This window comes from Capra hircus (genome assembly GCF_001704415.2).
Source record: "Capra hircus breed San Clemente chromosome X unlocalized genomic scaffold, ASM170441v1, whole genome shotgun sequence".
NCBI lineage: Eukaryota > Metazoa > Chordata > Mammalia > Artiodactyla > Bovidae > Capra > Capra hircus.
In genome coordinates this window covers 32,854,422-32,877,429 of record NW_017189517.1, presented here as the reverse complement: position 1 = coordinate 32,877,429, position 23,008 = coordinate 32,854,422, and the positions used below count along the sequence as shown (strand labels likewise).

The window sequence follows — 23,008 nt, the reverse complement described above, 5'->3', positions numbered from 1 at the left end:
AAAGGCAAAACCACTTTCCTAAGGGAGAAAAAACAGACAAGGAAGCTCTAAAAAGTGTTCAAATAGGTCACCTTTGTCCTTTCTGAATTTAGGGGCAGACACTAGCCAGGATGCTTTGGCTGGGAGATCGGGAAGGTCTAAGTAATGACTCAGTGAATAAAACCAATAACAGCAAGAGCAGCAATAAATGATAATAATAACAGCTACCATCCCCCACCTTTAGGAGTTTGGAATTAACATATACACAGTACTGTATATAAAAACAGATAATCAACAAGGACCCAACTCAGGGAACTCTACTCAGTATTCTGTAATAACCTATATGGGAAAGAATCTGAAAAAGAGTAGATATTTGTATATGTATAACTGATTCACTTTGTTGTACACCTGAAACTAACACAACATTGCAAATCAACTATACTCCAATATAAAGTAGAAATAAAAGCATAGCAGTTACCGATTCAGCGTCACCTCTGATCTGGGCACAGAGCTAAATGCTTTTATAGATTGTGCCATTCTATTCTCTGTAGCGCTGTGAGATAGATGCTCATTTTGCACATGTCATCACTTTTTTGCCTGTGGAGAAGCTATGCAGGTTGCCTAAGAATATAGGAATAAACCAAGTAAAGGCATGTTTGAATCACTCTGCAAATAGATTTAAGTAATTGCTCAGGCCTTATGCAGCTGAAATACACACCAGGTTGAGATGATCTATTCCTTTGAACCCAGGCAGTTCTGAGTTCAGAAGGACAAATCACAAACTGGCCCCTGAAATTGGGAATGTCTGATAGCTGATTCCAACAGAGAAGTGTTTTCCATAGATTTAAGTAGAAGAAATGTTTCCTTCACAGAAAGAAACGGTTTTATGGCAATTACATGTTTGCTTAAAAAGACTTGTATTAATTTGTTCATTGAACAAACACTTCTTGAGCACCAACTATCTGCTCTGCACCCAGTGACTCAAACATGAAATTGAGACAGATTTAATAAAACCCTCGATCCTAAGGAATGTCTGATGTAACCAAATTTAGGTAGAATCTATTAGTCAAGTGTGCTTTTTCAGTCTCATTCCAATGGCTATTCAAATACTCTCATCGAGTGAGGAGGGCAGTAGAGTCCTTGGATTCTGCTGCTGCCGCAGATCATGGAATAAAAGAACCTTAGTAATGAGATAGCCCCTTTCCTGCATTTTATAGGTCAGGGAGTCAGATGGCCTTGGACTGTAAACTGTATAACCTTGGGCAGGTTACTGAACCTCTCCCAGCCTCAGGCTTTTCCTGTAACATGGGGGTAAAAGCACTTGCCCTACAGAAACATGGTAAGGATTGCACAAGATAATTTATATCAAGTTCTTAGTGTAGAACACAACATGCTCAATATATTATACATTTACTGTTATTGTGATCACTATTTGCTGAGTGAGGGGACTGAAACTCAGAAAAGGGAAATGACTAGCCTAAGATCGTATGGTTTATTGTTAGGGCAGATAGTAAAACTCAGATCTCTGTTAGCAAATATTCCTTCTACTATACCACCTGTTTTATTCCCTAAGAAGAGGTAATGTAAACTTCCTATGCTTGTTAGAAATAAGTTGGCTGATCTAGGGAGAAGAAGGGAGAGGAAAACAAGGAAATAGATAACATAAGGAAATAATTCCTAGAGTCAGAAACCAAAACAGCCAGGGAGATAACCAAAAAGCAGAGGAGAAATAGCAGTTACCAGAGAGTTTAAATCATAAAATTGTAGCCTTATAGTGCCTTCTGAATCACAGAATGAAACTCTATCCTCATTCCTTTATTCATCACAAACACGTCAATGAAATTAACTAAGCTTTTCTTTTTTCTTGGGGATGGTAGTAGGGAGGTGGTTCAGAATGCATGTGTGTTTCACAGAAAGTTCCCTTGCATACAGCTTTACTAGACAATTTCTATTTTCAAAGCAAGGGAACCCTATTACTGAAGTTAGAATAGAAGCATAAGTACTACCAAGATTTAAGGAATGATAGACTTTAAAAGATAGTGGGCTAGAGTGAAACCTAAGAGTAGAAACTATTGAGAAGTTTAACAAAAAAGAAAAAAAAAAGGCTTAAGAATAAAGCCACATTGTTATTCCTCTGTATATTGACAACATAGGTAATTACAGTGCTGGGAATGACTGATTTGTTAGATGAAGATACTCTTAAGAATTAGAAATATATGAAAAAGCCAGTCTGTCCATATGTTAAAAGCAAAGATTAATTTACAGTTGTCTAAGCAAAAGACAAAAACCCTGATGCTGGGAGGGATTGGGGGCAGGAGGAGAAAGGGACGATAGAGGATGAGATGGCTGGATGGCATCACCAACTCGATGCACATGAGTTTGTGTGAACTCTGGGAGTTGGTGATGGACAGGGAGGCCTGGTATGCTGCGATTCATGGGGTCCCAAAGAGTCGGACACGACTGAGCGACTGAACTGAACTGAAGCAAAAGATGATATAATCTTTCCTAAAGTATTCAATCGAGGACTGCAGTATTGGTTATGCAACGTCCAAGGCGTATTCAAAATATTCCAGGAGTTTCCTAGAAGGTACAAGGCCATTTTGTTCAATTCATGACTGCCTAGTTCCATGGCACACATAACATCTGAAAAGAGTTTCTGACCCACCAATAGAGATACTTCATGGTAGTTTGGGAAGCAATTACTATACAAAATGGTTGTTCCTTTTGTACTTCATCCTTTAATCTTGAGTTTTCTGATTTCCCTCTCCTAAAAATAGTTACGTATTATTCCAAATAAAATATACTGATAACACTTCGATTGCTTATTCATTTGATAATTTTTGCCTTCACAGGGCCTCAGGTACTGTTTATACAGCGCTGGACATTGCCACAGGACAAGAGGTAAGCATTAACATTCATTTCTGACTTTCACTTTCCTTTATTCGTATTGATCAGAATTCTTCTTTGATGGCATTTGTGCCTGACAAAATGGGTACCACTGGGTTGACATAAGTTTCCTTCATTGATGTCCAAAGTATCTGCTGTGAATGATGAATTCATGATTGGCCAAAGAAAAGGAGTTTGTGGCATTAAGAAAAATCCTAGTAAGGTAAAGAATTTGTATGTCTGACCCTGTTGCTGAAAAATATGGATGCATGTGTTTAGTCTAATGATGGTAATTCATTCTTATCTTTTAATCATGATTCAGGTGGCCATAAAGCAGATGAACCTTCAACAGCAGCCCAAAAAGGAATTAATTATTAATGAAATTCTGGTCATGAGGGAAAATAAGAACCCCAATATTGTTAATTATTTAGATAGGTAAGTTTTCTTTCATCATATACTTGTTTTCTTTATGGGATATAATTTTCATGGCCAGTTATTTAGGATCTATTCATTTAGCATCCATTCTGCAAATATCTTTCAAATGCTATAAAACAGTATCAAATATATTGCTAAACCTGTACCCACTTATCTTTGTTCATCCATTAAACATTTGAAGACACATTTTATGGTGTTGCTTCTAAACATGAGCAGTTTGTGTAATTTTCTTTTGAAGACTGTGGTTCTGTATTGCCACGAAACAGACTATCGCATATAGTAAAGAGCTGCAGTGTTTTAAACATTTAATCAAGTGTTTGTTTGGAGCCAGTGCAGTGTCTGGCTATCTAAGTAAAGAAGACAGACTACAATGGCCCTGCTTTAATGGGTGCTTTGTGATGAACTGACAGTGAGGTCTAGGGAATTGAGACTTTAATCTCAAACCTTTTTCCTAGACCAGGTAATTAATGTCTCTTTCATGAGTCGTGTTAGCAGTGGGTTATTAATAGGTGTTTAAAAACAGCATTAACTCTTTACTTGTGATTTAACATCTGTCTCATTCAATTTTGATGTGTTTGTTTGGCACTGCTGTGCTGTGTACTCTGGGTTGATACAAAGGAAATAAGACCAAGTCTACAACCTCAGTGAGCTTGCGATCTCACTTCCTGTGTTTTATACCAGGTAGACCAGTGGTACAGAAAGGAGGCAAAAGAGGGGCCAAAAAAAAGTGTCATTTAGGAGGCAACTGCAGCAGAGTGACTTTATTCTGCTTTTGTAATTTTGTAAAAACTGCATTTGTAAAAAGATGCAGATTTCTTGGTGGTTCTCTGTAACGAATGAGGTATTTCATTTTTGTGAAATGAGAATTTTCCTTTTGAACAAACTTTCTGAGTGAATCTTATGGGCACTGCAGTTTGAACACCACTGGATAGAAAGTCTTGCTTCATACTGATGTCAAACTAGGAGCAGGATAGAATTGTTGGGATTGTGCCATTCATTGTAATGCCTCTCTCTTGCTACATGAGGGGAAAGGCAGACCTGATCATACTGTTAAAATGCCTTCAGATGATCCCAGGGGTTTGAATTTGCTCTGGTGACCTGCCTTCCCGTATTTGATCATGTGGGCTGTGCTCCTCAATACCTACTTAAAGATAATGGGCATGTGATAAACGACTTCTATCAGAACTGAGACTTCAGTGCAGTAAATCCATTGCCAATTTGAATCTTTTTACATTATCCTATAAAATTGTGTCATGGAGCAGTTCAGTCCAAGAAGTCAACACTATGGCTTAAATGATCCAAAAGGGCTATTCACCAATCTTGTTAATTGAAATTAGCTTTTTACACTGGAATGACTGACAGTAGTCAGTCACCAAAGGCTTCGTTGCTCTTTTCCTTCCTTCCACGGTGTACTTTCATCTCAGGATCCTTTGATTTCCATGCATATTCTCTTCTAAGATAAAGGAAGTGTCTCATAATCATAACTGATATGTTCCTCTTGTTAGATAACATGACCAAATGCAGACAGAGGCTCACTGCACATTGCCTTCTTAATGGAAATATAGAAGCGTCTCCACTTCCTTAGGCCTGAGTCAACGTCTTTTTCCTCTCTTGTTGCAGCTACTTAGTGGGCGATGAACTGTGGGTAGTCATGGAATACTTGGCTGGTGGCTCTTTGACTGATGTGGTCACAGAGACCTGTATGGATGAAGGACAGATAGCAGCTGTCTGCAGAGAGGTAAGAAAACAGAACATTTCTGGCTGATGAGAACACCCACATTGGCACTTTTTTATCTTTGATTATTTAGAATGTTTATAATGTCAGAATATCAGTAGCACAACTTTTATACTAAAAAACAATTGAAGATCCTAACAATTTAAATCCTAACCCTCTCTCCCCAGCTCCTTGTTTATTTTAGTTGCTTTGTGATGGATCTTTCTGAATTCTATTATACCATTCACAGGGTACAATATCTAAGCCTGCCTAGTGGAGTCTTGTTGAATATGGAAGGCAGTAATATTGACATGGAACTTCTTCCTGGTTGGGGGGAATTTTTATATGATAGTTATTTTGCCTTGTCTATGCAATATAAGCCATGTACGTATACAGATCACATTATAACCCCATCATTTTCTGAAAGGCAGTTTACACAAGGTCCTCCCTCAGTCCAGAAAGTAGTTGCTTTCACAGTACAATCTTGAAACTCCCTCAGACCCCTACAGTGGGTCTGAGTGTCTGCCTGTTTTCTAATAACAGGGGCATATCCCCAGTTTCAAACTAAACTAAGGATATTTTGTTATATTAATTTTCTCAATATTTTTTAAAAAAGCACTCCTCACTGGAGTCTTATCTTGAGCATTACCCTCTACCCTCTATTCACTGAAGTTCTCTATAGACACAAGTAGGAACTCTGACCCACTGAAACTTGAAAATCAATGATAGTAAAACAAAGCCAAATAATGTCAGCTAGCCTTTCATTGTTTTTTATTTTAAATTATTCACTTAAATTTCCTCCTTATGCTGTCCTCTCGTTCCCATTTCTTCCTCCCCAAATATGTACACGTATCCACCAAATTCATATATTTTCTATTCATACAATAAATCAAACTTAAAATATTCAGGGGATTCTTCCCCCTTTAGCCTGTGGTTCCATCTGTTAGTATTACAACACAAAGCCATTTCCAAATTAGTACCTATAGTTACTTCAGAGCCTAGAGGTGGTTCCGGAACCTAGCTATCTGTCCATCAGAACTAGCTTGGGGCACTTGTTTTAAATGCAGATTTCTAGGTCCCACTCCAGACCTTCTGAATCTAATCATATCCCAGATGCAGATGCTTACTATATCTATAACAGATCAAGCCAAATCCATATCCTCCAGACAAGTGGATCCAAATATGATTATAGTAATTGGTTCATTCAACTGCATTAACAATGTAGTGCTACTTACCACACCATCACTCTTTGTGGCCAAGTCTGATTCAGGAGCTTTCATATGTATAATGCTAAGTTGCATCACTGATGTAAATGGTAACATGATTTCAAAATGGCTTTGAAACATTTAATTTATTTCTCCTGACAACTTAAGCTTGTACCTTTGCTCAAAATTTATCTAGGAATGAAACACATTTTTTAAAAATTTTGTGATATAACTAGAACTTTTTTCTTCCTGATACAATAGTGCCTCCAAGCTTTGGATTTCTTGCACTCAAACCAAGTGATCCACAGAGACATAAAGAGTGACAATATTCTCCTTGGGATGGATGGCTCTGTCAAACTGAGTAAGTATTATGGTGCAGATAACATGTGAGAGAGTGTCAGGGGATTTATGTTCTTTTACTGTCTATCTTGAGAAGAAAAGGGCTCTTGAGAGTGAGGGTTTGAAGGCATTTAGAGGCCTGTTTGAGGTGAAGCATTTTTTTCACATTGTATTCCTGTAGATTGTGACCAGATTTGGGGAGGGTTAATAGTTAAGAATATCTAGTGGTTTCTATCTGCTGGATGACAAATACCTAAGCTGTAATACATAATTATACTATAATAGTCAAAATAATACTAAAACATAATAAAATCTTAAGATTAAAAATCAAAAAAAAAAAGAAAGAAAAGAGAAAGATTCTATAAGTTAGAGGGAACAGTACGAGGAGGGAACCAGGATTGAGCTCTAGTAAAAATGATATCACTCAGTTACTTCAGACTAGTTTAAAATCTGGAGCAGCTGAGAGATAGGATAACAAAAGGATATGAGTGAGGCAGTTTCAGAAGCTCAGTGTCCAAAGGAAGGTACGGTCGTATCTGAAAGTGACCTCTCGTAAAAGAAAAATAAGTTGAGCTGATTTTAACTGACTTTTGTTCTCTACAGCTGATTTTGGGTTCTGTGCCCAGATCACTCCTGAGCAAAGTAAACGAAGCACGATGGTGGGAACTCCCTATTGGATGGCACCTGAGGTAGTGACTCGAAAAGCTTATGGTCCGAAAGTTGATATCTGGTCTCTGGGAATTATGGCGATTGAAATGGTAGAAGGCGAACCCCCTTACCTTAATGAAAATCCACTCAGGGTAAGTAAAAAGAAAACTCAAGTCCTTTATCCCAAGGGAAGGGAAAACAGCCAAATGTCATTTCTTGTCTCCACTAAAAGTGGCCAGAATGGGCTCTTTGATGGGACAAGTGACATAGAAGCTCCAAATTGTAATTTTCAAAATTACTGTGAGTTATTTATTTTCTGTCTCTCTTAAGATGCCTCAACAGCTTTTTCAAATGCTTTGATAGCACTATTTCTACTGTCAGGGATCTTTAAAATTTTGTAGTATAATTTTCTGCTGTCAAAAAAATATATAGCTTTTTTTTAAAGCAAGATGTGGGAAGAAAACAGTATTTTTTATCACATGCAACTTACTTTTAGCAGAGTAAATAAATGCATTTCCAGAACAGCTGAAATTGTTAAAATTAGATTTACATGATCAGTAATGATTTATTGAGCCACAGCAGCTTGGTGGGTATTGAATGGAACAAAAGATAGACACAGTACCAGCCTGGCAAAATCACAAACTTAATTAGACTGTCAGGTTAGAAATGAATGGAAATTGTTTGTGTTGGGTAACTCAGTTTGCAACTGCAGAATCAGAGGTTAGATCCTTATGTGGTCTGGTTACTTCTATGAAGAGAAAAACTCCATTTTGGAGCCTAACACCCATTCAGAGAAAGGCAAAGGAACATGAAAGAAATGGTTGCTCAGTGCAGAATTGAGCCAGGAGCTGTTTTGTTGACTAAAGCCTAAAGGTAAGTCAGAAGCTGTGTTATATATATAAAGGGCATCACGCTATTAAGAAAAGGAAACATGTACCAATTCGAATTCTAGTCTCCAATCCTATGCAGAGTGCCAGTGCCGAAGTCGTCTTGCATATTGTTGTCTTCCTTACCACTAAGAGCCTAAAGCTGAATTTTACCATTAGTATATAAAAATCATTGCCTGTACATGGTTAAGTGTTCACACGTTCAGCTTATAAAATCCATATGTAAATCAAATATATGTGGCTTTCTGTACATGTAAAGAAACTTATGGATTAATTATCTAGTTATTTTGAAATGGAGCAGTTTCTAATTGGGAGCTGCATTCCCTGTGTATGGAGAGGGGGACAGCCTCCCCTTTGCCCCTTCCTAATTCTTCTCTGCTAGTTGGCCTCTTGTCTTAGACCCGGCACTGATTAGAAAATAACAGATAGGAGTGAATGCCCTAATGGATGCTATGGGCTATTGCTCTGGGCTCATGAAACAATCTGGAAGTGAGATGTGCACCGTGATTCGCTGCCTGCAGGGCTGAGTGGAAAAAGAGGGACATTTTCCCACTGTTTGTGGGTCAGTCCTCCATGAACTTAATCAAACCCACCCCTGACCTATGGATAATTACATGGGCTTGTCCTAATTGTCTAACCACCTTTGCCCTTTAAGAAGTAGCAGTGAACGAACACACCAGGCCTCTCATTTCCATGGATTTCCTCCTTGAAGTCTTCAGAGTTTGGAGAAACTAAACAGATTATGGCTATTTTGCTTTCTGCCTTCTAATGAGTAATTTACAGCTTGCAATATTTAAGGTTTAAATAAATGGCTCTGTAAAGCAGTTGGCCTCAGTAATGCATTTATTACCTTCTTCAGCTCCCCAAGTACAATTGATCGCTCTTCAGCAAGGCTGTTAATTGTTAGAAAAAAGGAAACAAGTTGTAATCTTTATGGGCATCTTCTAGCCTAGGATTAGAGCTAATAATTAACAGCTTGTCTCTTAGGATCCGAAGCCTTGTATCTAAACAAGTACTTGTAGATTAACAAGCCACAGGTTCAGGAAGCCTCCATTATGGCTATAACAAAAAGATCCATCAGGAAGACCACCCTGTTGAATTCCACTGATAAGGATTTACTGTAACTATGCTCATTATTCTCTGTGTGTGATCAACCTCCAGTCATTCAATCAAGTCCGTATGGAGGCAGGCCTCTATCTGTCTGCCAGGCGCCACAAGGACTTTTTAAGTTTTGATTTTGAATATGTTGTCCTCCTGTTCTCTTAAATAAAATCCAGTATCCCTGGGTATAGGCCCTTATTTGGGATTTGAAAAATATAGTCACTGAAACACTGGAGAGGTTGGACAGAAAAACACATACCATGACCTTGTTGGAAGCATGTGTTTTCTTGAATTCTGGTGACCAGGGCATGTGTGGAGAAATAGAAAATAGCAGAACTGGCTTAGCCCTTCTTTCTTTAACATTCTTCTGAGACTACCACCCGTCTACCACTTTAGACTTTGAAGATGAACAAAAGGAAGGAAGTGGAAATGAGATAGAGTGGTAGAGTGAAGTCTAACATGTTAATATGAAAAGCATTTGGCCTATGGAGTCAGGCAGATTTGGGTAAGTCCTCGTTCTACAACCTGCCAGCTCTGTGACCTTCAGCAGGTGACCCAAAACCTCTATAAGCCCTGTTTCCTGTGTGTAATTGGGGACAATATCTCTCTTGCAGAGTTAGTATGAAATCTAAATGAAATCATGCATGTAAACACCTAGCACAGTGTCTAGCTCATTGTAAGGAGAGGGAGAAAGAGATTTATATATCAATAGAAAAGTGAGAAAGGAAACAGAAGAGATGCTTAGAATACTTTTTACCCGTTCATGAAGGGAGATTGGATTCCCCTCTTCCCCCAAGCACTTTCCTTGCACAGTAGCATCCCCTCGAAGAGTGGAAGGTCCTACACGGTTCAGTATAAATTACCGTGAACGGGTTACACTGAGCAGCAGAGGTTAAAGATGAAATCTGGGACTATACATTCGAAGACTGTTGGCATTTTGCTGTGGCTTTTGTGTGTGTGTGTGTGTGTGTCTCTGTTGTGTCAGTTGAAACTGAGCAAGCCCTCTTGGAATATTGCCTGTTAACTTATCACTGATGCAAGGAATTAGCTACATTCCCCCCCTAGTTTTAAAGCAGTTGGGATTTTTTTTAAAGTAAATTGCTGTGTACTAATTGACCTAATTTGCTCATAAAATGCCTTTTAAAGGTTAAAGAGTTGTTAACTGTGCCAATGTTATAAGGTTGGTACCCTTTCAGAGACAGAGAAGAGACAAGTTCCTCACTGCCTGAAGTCTGTGCACTCAAGGTAATTGGCCTTGAATGTGTTCTGTGACCCACAGCCATTTTTGGTGCAGCCTCCAATAATAAAGTGCCTTGTTCTTTCTGTTCACTAAAGTGACTGAAGTCAAATTCGAACTTTCTCTGTAGATATGTAAATCAAATGTTGGGATACTGCTGCTCTCCCCAGCTTGTGTGTTTGTTTGAAGATATCTTTTTATAAACCTATGATTATAATGACCTGATTCTAAATAAGGAGGCACAATCATTTCCATAAAACAAATCTTTGGTTTGTTGTTGTTATTGTTGTTTTCCTCAGCCCTAAGAGAGTGCCTCTTTATTAACTTGGCATTCAACATAATGGGGCTGTTCTTGTCAATGGGTTTTGAGGGATTTTGGTGTTTGTGAAACGTCTCAGTGATATCCAGTGGAGGATCCTACTGGATCCTGTGGGTGGTGCCCCTTTTCTGTGTAACTTTCCAGACCTTTATCCTAGTTGAGATGAACTTTAAGTGTTCTCTTTCTACCCTTGCTTTAAGCATCTGTGAAGCCATATCAAACACTGGATCTTTGGAAGACTATTATCAGTATCAAGAAGAGATATCTGAAGGCTAAAAACAGTGTTTAGGAGAGTATGGGACCCACCTATCTTATACCAGTGGTTCTCCTCCTTGGTTGTACATTGGAATCCCTGTGAAGCTTCAAGAACTGATAGGGTCAGGTTTCTACACCAAGGACTAGAACAAACATCAATACAAAGCTCTGTGGCTAGCCCTTTGTAGAACCCTGTCTAAACTGAAAAAAACATTCTTCATCAGCCCTCTTTGAGCCTGGTTGTTCAACCAGAAAAGAGCATGCTCTCATTCTGGCCACATTTCTCCTTTTCATCTAAAAAGGACATCATGAATCACTTTGTCAAAATCTTGGCACATTCTGGCATTCTTTGATCTACTGTTTCCAGCAACACTATCACAAAAGAAATGGCATTAGTTCAGCATATACCTCCTTGCTATGCCATTTTCTTTTTCAATTTTGCTTTTCCTGCAAATGGAGTCCCTCATTACCACCTGATAGCTGTTGTGTACATCACATGTACTGATGATAATAAAGCCATTAGTCTGACTGCTCATAATTAAGAGTGTAGAACCTGTATGGTCAGAGAAAAGGGTGGAAAGAAGTATCAATTGAGACCTGTTGTCTACAGGAAGAGGCTCCCTATGCCCCCATCCCCACACTTGAAACACTGCACAAGTGTTAGTTTCTTCTTTTTTCCTATAGAACTAGGGAAATTGTGGTTAGCTTATATGCCTAGAGAAGAGAATTAAGCAGAATAGAATCTCTAGCACTAAAAAGCAGCAACTTAGGGCCAAAGTGCTTTGAGCTCCCTCCAACCACTGGAACCTGTGTTGTCGACTGGAATGTCTGGGTTTGATGGAATTAAAGTCAAATATAAACTTCCTGAGTGCCAGAGAAGCAAGCGTACTTTGCTAGCACTCTGTCAATATTGTTTTGAATGTATTTCAGGAAGATCTGGGAGCATTCCCTTCTTTTTCCATAAGCCTCTATGGAACAGCAAGGTTTATTGATGGTTTGTTGACACTCCGCCTACTTTGAGGGCAAACCTATGCCTAAAAGGAGGGGCAAGTTGGGATAACGGCAACTAAAATAATCATGAAACAGTAACAGAGTCTCTTTTTAATCAGAAAAATATTGCCTGTCAAAAGATAGATAGCTCTTAAGACTCATTGGTTGTCAGGAATTTAGCATAGGAAAATGGGACTTAGCCATAGGAAAGCTGCAAGTCTCATTTAGATTGTAATTCAGAAGCACAGTTCAAACCAGTAATTTATGATCCAGAAGACAGCCAAAGGAGAAACTAATTCCACAGCAAACAAAAGTCTGAGACTCTGACTAGGTGAAGATGTGGCAAAGAGGGATTACAAACGTGGTAACCAGGGACCTCCTATTGGCCAAGACTGATATTCCTTTATCATGTGAGTTGAAGAGTCAATTCTGTTCCTGGGTCTACCCTTCAGGAGCCCCATGATCTTGCATAGATTACTTCTTGCTGGGCCTCATTTACTTTTGCTTCAAACAAGTGGAATTTGACAAGATTATTGGTTACCCGTGAACTCTGTGAATTCCATGGGCTCCTAGAATTCCATGGAGGTCCTTGGGGCCCAGTGGGGAGGTCATGTGGTTCTCAAGTCCACCAAAATAGTTCCCTCATTAACTTGTTTTCTGTATCAGGCTTTCACATGAAATTTAGTTAAATAAAAGGGGAAACTCATGGTCTCTGTCTCTGATTCTGTTTTCTTAGGCTGTAGATATATGCTCCAGCCTCCCATGAGTGCCAGGACGGCCTGGGTTTGAGTATGCAGTCTGTAGGAGGGCTTCCAGAGTTGTGATCTTCAGACAGCTTGAGTGGAGGCACTTCCCTGGTGGTCCACTGTTTAAGACTTCACGCTTCCAATGCAACGGGTGTGGGTTTGATCCTTGGTTGGGGAACTAAGGTCCTACTTGATGAGTGGCACAGCCAAAAAGAAAGAAAAAGCAAAGAAAGCTGTTTGGAGACATCTCTCTGATTATCTCCTAAGTCTGTATTCCATAGAGTGGAAAGGACCCCATTTCCCTACCAAGAAAGACATTCGATTGTGATGCAAATGAAACATGCTGCATGTGGGTAAGAAGCCCGGGAAGAACACAACAGTGATAAAGCTGTTTCAAGGACCCATTTTCTACCCTGGGCTGTACTGAGAACATGTGCATGTTATTGTGTACAGAGCTGTTCAGCTGATGAACTGCATATAAAACAGAAGTTGAAGCCAGTTTATGTAAGCAGTAATGCATGTTTCACAGATCATATCACAGTCAGGCTGGTTTTTGAAAAGCCCCAAAGAGTCAGGGACTTAGTACCTTCCTGCTCCAGTGTTCTGAAGTGAGACAGGAATAAACATATAATGGTAAACAGTACATTGAAACTAGAAACTAGGTGTGGGTTGAAGAGAAAATGGGAGATGAGGAAGTCAACAGACCACGTGTTAGATGATGTTTTGAGATGTTTTATGGGAGAAGGACCAGAGAAATGGGGAGGTAGCAGAATGGATCCTAGAATCAGGTCCCCTTGACCTCCCTGAATTGTGGAGCCTTTATCTTCATTTCTCTTCCTCGTCACTCCACCAGCCACCTTCTTTCCCCATGGTCCCTTGGCCCTAGTCCTTGCCCTGTGTTCTGCTACCTCTGCTTCTTACAACTTTTCTCCTCTACCTCCTGCCCCATTTTGCTTTCCTGATTTTCTGTCTCTATGCCTATCCCTCCTCTACTTCCAAACCCCTTGTGGTTCTCAAGCTTGGGTGCCTCCTAGGCTACCCAGGGTGGCTCCTTGAGCACACATAGCCTGCCCCACATTTCTTGACGAACACTATTATTCCTGAGAGATTAAAATGAGCGTGCCCATTGTTGGAGTCATCTGGTCTTTATTTTCTGGCAATGGCCAGTTTTTTATGCTTGAAAGGAGCACTCTAAAGGCAGTTCAACACCTAATCTGTTGGTGGTACCTAATTACCTTTTACCATAAACCAATAAGAGAATAGATCTGTAATAGCTCAATTTTTGATGACTTTTAAAGGATTAAACGATAACAGCAGAGCCCCCTACCATGTATAATTTAGTGACAGATGAGACCTACTATACAAGACAAGTCAGGAACTAAATTAGAGCACAGTGTTTATTCAGTTATCACACTGAACTGTTGGGTTGAATAAGTCAAAATAGGGAATACAACATTTGTTATAATATAACAACTTTTTTGTAGATTTGGCCCCATTTACTCTCATCTTAGAAATGTCAGGGCCTTTAATGAAATCTATGAAAACATCAGAGGCAGTAATACACTCTGGCCTATAACCTCTGAAATCCCAGGTCAAAAGTGACCTCTAAGTCATAAGGTGTCAAGTCACTTGTTGCCAAATCTCTCCCATAAAACACTTAGAGATAGTTGAAAGGAATTGGGACATAAGTAGGTTATGGGCAACAACCAGAAGACACACTGCTTATAAACACTCAACATACATACAGATACTGGTGAATACAATAGGAAACCTAACTGGGCCTTTTGTTCCCCATTTCCAAGTTTAGTTGCAAAACGATTGACCTCGAAAGGGTCCATTTCCTTTGTTAAAGGTAGAGGTGGAGTTACGCATGCTCAGTGTGTCTCATCTCTTTTTTTTTAGTTGAAGTTTCAATATCAGACTCTCAGAAATTAATAGAATGAGTGTACAGAGAAGTAGAATATAGTAGACCTGAAAAGCACTATGAACCAATTTGACATAATTAAGATTTATACAATTTTCACACAACAGTAGGATACAAATTCTATTCAAGTTCCCATAGAGTATAAACTAGGAGATTATGAAATATATCCAGGGACATAAGACCATGGCTTCTTAGATATAGCCCTCATTTAAAAATGGAAATTTAATTTACAAATACATAGGAGTTTTTAAAGTATCTTTGATATTAATTTCTCATTTTGACATTGTTTTCTCTTTAAAATGCTTTCTTCTCTGCAGTCACCCTCCATGATTTTTCAGTCTTCTAACTTTATTGAGGTTTTCAATAGCTAAGTTGCAGAGCTCTCTTGGTAAATGTCACACTGCATTTAAAAATATGTGGGTTATTTTCAAATCTTTTGATATTGGTCTCTAACATAATTCCACAGTAATAAGAGAACAGACTGTATGATCTCAATGCCTTTAGACCAAGAAATTTCTGTACCTGGTCTTATGTCAGTGTGTTTCATCTCTTAAAGACTCCTTGTCTGCCTCTGCTTACGAAAACCAATATCACAGAGGGTGGGAGCACTGTGAGGTGGTGCCGTGAAGTGGTCAGGTGGATGGACTCTGGGCTCACACTTCCTGGATTCAGATACTGACTCCCTCATTGCTAATTATGTAATGTTGGGCAAGTTATTATGTTAACCCTACCACCCTCAGTTTCTTCATCTGTCAATTGGTCATAATCGAGTATAACTCAGGGATTGTTGTATAAATCACGTGAGCTAATAGTAATCATTCAGTAAATGCTAACTAATAATATTTCCCATGAAACAGTCTTTATACAGATATTAAGATATAGATGAATAGCCCTCTTGGTCTTATTGTTACATTGTTTGTTAAATAGATTTTTATGGGCTAGTTTGGGAGCCTGTTCATCATGTATAACACCATTTCCATGGGAGAATGTATTTTGAGTTCCAAATATTCAACTTAGAAAGAAATGTTCCACCACTCTCCTCTTTGTAAAGAGAGTCTTTATATCAGTGCTGGGGCCTCTCAGGGTTACTAACACATTTCCATGTGAGTCTCCTGGTTTGTTTCTAACCTAAACTTTACAAACTGTTAAAATGAACTGAAGTCACAAACTGAAGCCTTTTAATCAAATGGTTAGTCCAGTTGCAAAACTGCCTTAATGAAAATGTATTGGGTACCTATGCATTGTTTGGGGACCTCTTTGGAGAAATGTGGTAACTTCTAAGATGACTGCTTTGATCAGTTTTTAACTGAGGAAATTGCCAGTAAGGTAAATTGAATTATTCCTCCAACTGGGTGAAGTCATGCTATCTGAATACTTAGGTAAATTTAGTTGCACATCAGGATCCATAGAAAACTGCAACATTTGTTTGTTATTGACAAGGGATGTAAAGTTATTAAGAATTCCAGAACACCAAAAACTTCTAGGTAATATGTATATCACAATGAAGAAAGGCAATATTTTTTGGCCAAATGTTGTCTGTCTAATATTATAAATAAGGTCAGTAGGTCATGGGGGCTTTGTCTCACCTTAGGAATAAAACAGACCTTGTTAAATAATGTAGCAGAAGAAAAATCAAGAGCTCTTTCTCTGTTCAAGATCAGTCAGAGAAGACTAAGTTTCTGTGTTTCCAGTTCCAGAGAGAACTAATTGTCTTCACTTGCTCTCTGGGTTTGCCCACAACAGATTACCATGTTGTGGTAATCTCCAGCTTTCCCTCCCTTTGATGGCATCCCCTTACCTACATTGCTCATGGCACTCTCTTCCTTCTCCCACACTGAAGAGCTGGGTAGTCAGAAGTTCCCACATTCCAGGCCTATTCAACTCAGAAAGGGTGTCATTCTCTATGTATCTTCTTATATGTTCACTCATTCGCTTTAGCTTCTGAGCTTTAATACTTCATATAGCAAAGTCTGTCATATTCCCATCTCAATGAGATTTATTTCTATTTTTTGGTTTTCATTTCATTTAGCAACAAAAAATTTATTGATCACCTGTTTTGAGCCACTATCCACAATATCCAGAGATGCTTGTGACACAATTCCTACCTTCACAATCTAGGGAGACAGACCTGTGAACAAGTAACAGGTATTCACCCTACAACATGAAAACAGATGTATAAACGAAGGGGTATAGTAGCTCAAAGGAGGGGAGGGCTAACCCTATCTCCATGGTGACTGCCACCCCAGTTTGCTTGGCACTGAGAGACATAGAACCTCCAGTAGTAAAACCCAGGACAGTCCCTGGAAAACCGAGGTGGTTGTTCACCATATCCATCTGGGAGAGATTGAGAAGACTTAGCAAAGGAAGTGCCATTTGAAATAGAAATTAAAAGGCAAGTAGAAGTTCACCAGGCACTGAAGGGAATAGCATTTGAGGCAGGTATGAAAGAGCATTTCTTATTATAGGAATGAAGAACTAATTGGCATGAATAGTATGTGAGCCTTGGCCAATATGTGTATGTATGTGAAAGTGGGGGAAGCAGGGTTCTCAGATGAGAACAGAGGAGGACTAGAAAGAGAGGCAGGGGCCAAATCATGGAGGACCATCTATGCCATGCAAAGGAGTCTTTACTATGTCCAGTGTTTTCAAACAGCTGTAGTGATCCCTTGGTTCAAATTAAACCTTGCTTGGAAGCATAATGAAAGTGAAAGTCACTCAGTTGTGTCTGACTCTTTGCAACTCCATGACTATACAGTCCATGGAACTCTCCAGGCCAGAATACTGGAGTGGGTAGCCTTTCCCTTCTCCAGGGAATCTTCCCCACCCAGGAATCGAACCCAGGTCTCCCGCATTGCAGGCAGATTCTTTACAAGCTGAGCCACAAGGGAAGCATAAATAAATAGAGAATAAAATCAAGTATTTCTCTAATTGAAACACATGTGGTACAGGGTCCTAGAATCTCTCCATCTATCTCCTTCTCCCATCCCTTTTCCCACTTAGCTGGTCTTGAGGGGAATTTAGGGGAGAACAGTTTGAAAACCATGTCTATGGACCACGTTGTTGTTGTTTAGTAACTAAGTCTTGTCCAACTCTTGCGACCCCATGGACTGTAGCCCTCCAGGCTCCTCTGTCCATGGGATTTCCCAGGCAAGAGGCAAGAATACTAGAGCGGATTGCCATTTCCCGACCCAGGGATTGAACCTGCATCTCCTGCATTGGCTGACAGATTCTTTACCACTGAGCCAACAGGGAAGCCCTCTGTGGGCCATAGAGAGCCAAAAAAAATTGCTAAAGCAGAAAAATGGATGCCATGATGAGGTTTAGAATAAGACAGATTGTTCAGGAGGATGGACTGAAGAACACAGTGACTTAAGTTTGAAAAAAAAAAAACCTATTGGAAGCTATTTTAACAGTAGGGACAGAGAAAAGTGGATGGGTATGAAAGCATTTCTAAAGGTTGCATGAACTGAAGCTACTGAAGTTGGGGGAGGAAAAATTTTCTAGATGAGGAAGAAGGAGAAGTCAAGTATGACTCTGGGTTTCTTACTTAAGAAGCAACCAACTACAAAGAAAATCTCTAATCTCTTTTTTTTATTGAGGCATAGTTGATGTACAATATTGTATGTTTCAGGATTACATTGTAATGACTCGCAGTTTTTAACATTTGTATTCCATTTGTAGTTATTATGAAAGATTGGCTATATTCTCTGTGTGGTATAATATATCCTTGTTGCTTATTTATTATTATACATAGGAGTTTGTACCTCTTAATTCCCTCCTCCTATCTTGCCCCTGCCCCTTCCCTTTCCCTACTGCTAAATACTAGTTTGTTCTCTGTATCTGTGAGTCTGTTTCTGTTTTGTTATATACACTCATTTGTTTTATTTCTGAGATTCCACTTGTAAGTGATATTATACAATATTTATCTTTTTCTGATTTGGTGAGCAGCAGCAGCAGCATGTTGAGTGAAATAGTGAAGTGAAAGTCGGTCAACCGTGTCTGACTCTTTGCAACCCCATGGACTATACAGTCCATGGAATTCTCTAGGCCAGAATACTGGAGTGGGTAGCCTTTCCCTTCTCCAGGGGATCTTCCCAGCCCAGGGATCAAACCCAGGTCTCCTGCATTGCAGGCAGATTCTTTACCAGCTGAGCCACAAGGGAAGCCCTTGTGAGTAAAATAAGTCTAGTCTGATTATTGAGCCAGGCTTCCCAGGTGGCTCAGGGGTAAAGAATCCACCTGCCAATCAGGAGACATGGGTTTGATCCCTGAGTCGGGAAGATCCCCTGGAGAAGGAAATGTCAACCCACTCCAGTATTCTTGCCTCTTGCCTGGGAAATCCCATGGATAGAGGAGCCTGGTGGGCTATAGTCCATGGGGTTACAAAGAGACAGACAAGACTTAGTGACTAAACAATAGCAATTTCTATAAAATGAGCCAGCCCATTTTCTTTTGAACTTTCAACTAACTTAGATAAAAACCAGAATGTGGTCACTTGTGCCCATTTTCATTCCTATAAAATGAGCAAGCCAATTTTCTTTTGAGCTTTCAACTAACTTAGATAAAAACCAGAATGTGGTCACTTGTGCCTAGTTTGATTTTCTTCAATCTTTCTTCAGCTAAGGTTTGACTTTGCTAGGAAAATGCTTTTTACTGTGATTGGTGTATTGCCCACAATTGGTTTTGTCTCTCATTAGCAGGGCAGTGAGTAGCAGTTTTCTTTTTTACAAAGATAGGGCCCAGCTTACACACAAGTTCATTTTTTTTCTTTTTCTTTCTTTTCTTTTTCATTTTTTAAATTTTATTATTTTTAATATAAATTTATTTATTTTAATTGGAGGTTAATTACTTTACAATATTGTATTGGTTTTACCATACATCAACATTAATCCGCCACAGGTATACACGTGTTCCCCATCCTGAACCTTTCTCCCTCCTCCCTCCCTGTACCATCCCTCTGGGTCGTCCCAGTGCACCAGCCCCAAGCAGCCAGTATCATGCATCGAACCTGGACTGGTGATTTGTTTCATATATGATATTATACATGTTTTGATGCCATTCTCCCAAATCATCCCACCCTCTCCCTCTCCCACAGAGTCCAAAAGACTGTTCTATACATCTGTGTCTCTTTTGCTGTCTCGCATACAGGGTTATTGTTACCATCTTTCTAAATTCCACATATATGTGTTAGTATACTGTATTGGTGTTTTTCTTTCTGGCTTACTTCACTCTGTATAATAGGCTCCAGTTTCATCCACCTCTTTAGAACTGATTCAAATGTATTCTTTTTAAAGGCTGAGTAATACTCCATTGTGTATATGTACCACAGCTTTCTTATCCATTCATCTGCTGATGGACATCTAGGTTGCTTCCATGTCCTGGCTATTATAAACAGTGCTGCTATGAACATTGGGGTACATGTGTCTCGTTTTGGAGGATTTTTTTTTTAAATAAAGCAGTCACATTCATTGTAGAAAATTCGGAAAATTGAAAAAATGTTTTCAAAGATTACATCATTAATAATCCTGCCACCCAGGAGGAACCATTGTTCACATGTTGGAGTGTTTCCTATCAATCTTTTTCTTAGTACATGAATTGAAGAGAGGTGAGAAAGACTTGAGTAGATATATATATATATATATATATATATATATATATATATATATATATATATATACTTGTGAAGAGCAGTATTATTTAGAGTAGAATGTATTGAGCTAAGAAAGGTGAGATGAAAAGTGGGAAAATGAAACAGTATGGCATGTACACAGACACAGGGAGAGTGGAAAGGGAGAAAAGAGATGTGTTTGCTTAGGATTTGGTTTGGCTACAGAACAGAAAAAAGCAAGCAAAGGCTGCAGAGGTTGGCAGAAATTGTGACTAGCTGAAATAAGAGAGTTTAGGAGGAGGCAGCAAATGTCATTTGCAGTAACAATTTTCTTTTAATAACAGAACAAAGATGGCTTGTGAGGACAGGTGCTCCGAGCATTAATCATTAAACCCGTCACTTATTGGGGTGGAATAAACCAGTTCTCAAAGTGTGGTCCTAAAACCAGCAGTTTCAGCATCAACAGGATACTTGTTAGAATGCTAATTCTCAGACCCCTCTCCAGATTGATCTGTTTTTAACAAGCCCCTCTAGGTGATTCCAATACATGCTATAGGTTGATAGCCACTGGATGAAATGGTCCTTCCTAACCCTTTCTAAAGTACATCTGTGGAGGTTTCTGGAATGGAGGAGAGATGTTCTCACCAGCTGATGAAAACGGGCCTGGAAAAAGACTTTGATAGAAATATTTTTGATAATAATATTCAGAGCCATGGTGGGAAAAGGGGATGATAATTTGCTACAAAGTCCAAGCCAGTTCAAGAGGGAGCATGTCTTCATAATAGTTAGGAGTCTGGGCGCATAGGCAGGCATAACCCTGGTGGTAATACCTGCAGGAAAACTCCTGTGTATCCTTCAAGACCCTGATCAAATGTCAAGCTCCTCTGTGAAGTGTTCTCTGAGCTATGGTGTCAATGGCTTCATCCTTGTATTGACTTGGCACTTGCAACGTTCCTCTGATTGGCTCTTATCTCACTGTATGGTGGGTATATGTAAGTCTCTCTTCTTCACTAAACTGTATGACCTTTGAAAGTAGGACATTCCATTATTCATCTTTGAATCTCTAGTGTCTAATATGATTCCTGATACATACTTAATACTCTAGAATAATTTGCTTAGAGGAGGCATGAGGAATGGCCAGCTTTTTATGGCTGTCAGGAGCTCAGAAGCCTTTGAAAGATGAGTTTACTTTGAATTAACCATGAATTAACCATGGTCTTGAGTTCAGCTCTGTGCCTTGAAAGTTAGGGCCCTTGATTCTGTTAGCACACCATGAGTTGATCTCTCTCAGTGACCTCAACTAAGATCTCAGAGATATATTAGCAACTTAATATGTTTCAGTGGGCTTCCCTAGTAGCTCACGCAGTAAAGAATCTGCCTGCAATGCTGGAGATGTGGGTTGGATCCCTAGGTCAGAAAGATTCCCCTGGAGAAGGAAATGGCAACATGGACAGAGGAGAATGGCTGGCTACAGTCCATGGTGTCACAGAGTCAGACATGACTGAATGACTCTCTCTCTCTCCAACACACACACACACACACACACACAACTTACAGTAGGATACAGGATTACTAATGTCAACTTTTCTTATATTTTCTATTATAGCTAGACTTTCATGGGAAACCTAATTAAAATCTATAGGGGTATATCTGCCACAGGACAAAAGTATTGGATTGGTCAAAAAGTTTGTTAAGATGTTATGAAAAAAATCCGAAAAAGCTTTTTGGCCAACACAATACTTCCATCTTTGGGACCCATGGGTTACTTCTCATCTCATCCAGGCACTGCCATCTTCTGATTGCTTTTACTTCTCTGATTCTATAATGTAGCCTGTTCATACCTGTGTTGTACTAGTCGCTTCAGTCATGTCCGACTATTTGTGACCTCATGGACTGTAGCCCACTAGGCTCCTCTGTCCATGGGATTTCCCAGGCAAGAATACTGGAGTGGGTTGCCATTTCCACCTCCAGGGGATCTTCCTGACCCAGAGATAGAACTCGAGTCTCCTGTGTCTCCTGCATTGTAAGCAGATTCTTTACCCACCAAGCCATCCGGGAAGCCCCTGTTCATCCCTGGTCTACTCACAAGTATTCTCCAATCAAGATAAACAGTAAATTACAATCACCTTTGCAACTGTGCCTTCCAAAGGTTATACTTTTATCAATGTGTTTAGATGTGTGTGTGTTTCCCTAACTCTGTGGTCACAGAGTCCCAGGCAGTTCCTTGGTTTCATTTCCTAGGTGGTTAATGACACATTCATTTTATGCGGATTTTTACTGGCTTCCCTGGTGGCTCAGATGGTAAAGAATCTGCTTGCAATGCAGGAGACCCAGGTTTGATCCCTGGGTCAGGATGATCCCCTGGAGAAGGAAATGGCAACCCACTCCAGTATTCTTGCCTGGAGAATCCATGGACAGAGGAGCCTGATGGGCTACAGTCCATGGGGTGGCAAAAGAGTCAGACATGACTGAGAGACTAACACTTTCATTTTACTGGCTTAGCTCTCAGAGGACAGCCTTATAATCGTATTTCTAAACTTTTGAGGGTAGGGCACCTCACTGTCCCTCAGTTACTGCCAAGAGCAATCATTTCTCAATGTTACAGAAACTTTGCAGTGTATGCCAGTATCATTCTCTAAAATGGAGTTTTTAGACCCAAGGTAAAAATCAGAAACCGGATGTGTGTCTTCTGTGTCAACTCACGATCCTAATATGTACGTGCTGAATAGATTTTT

The 23,008-nt window shown here is 39.5% G+C and overlaps 1 protein-coding gene across 4 annotated transcripts in view; it reads left to right on the top strand.

Annotated features, from left to right (window-relative positions):
* The window catches only part of PAK3 (p21 (RAC1) activated kinase 3), a 127,832-nt gene that overhangs the window by 94,362 nt on the left and 10,462 nt on the right, over positions 1-23,008 (top strand). For all 4 annotated transcript variants that reach the window (XM_018044121.1, XM_018044122.1, XM_018044119.1 and 1 more), the window contains 5 exons: positions 2,832-2,880; positions 3,188-3,300; positions 4,921-5,038; positions 6,481-6,580; positions 7,162-7,358. In XM_018044121.1, coding sequence (XP_017899610.1) covers positions 2,832-2,880; positions 3,188-3,300; positions 4,921-5,038; positions 6,481-6,580; positions 7,162-7,358 — 577 coding nt within the window. The remainder of the gene's footprint in view (positions 1-2,831; positions 2,881-3,187; positions 3,301-4,920; positions 5,039-6,480; positions 6,581-7,161; positions 7,359-23,008) is intronic.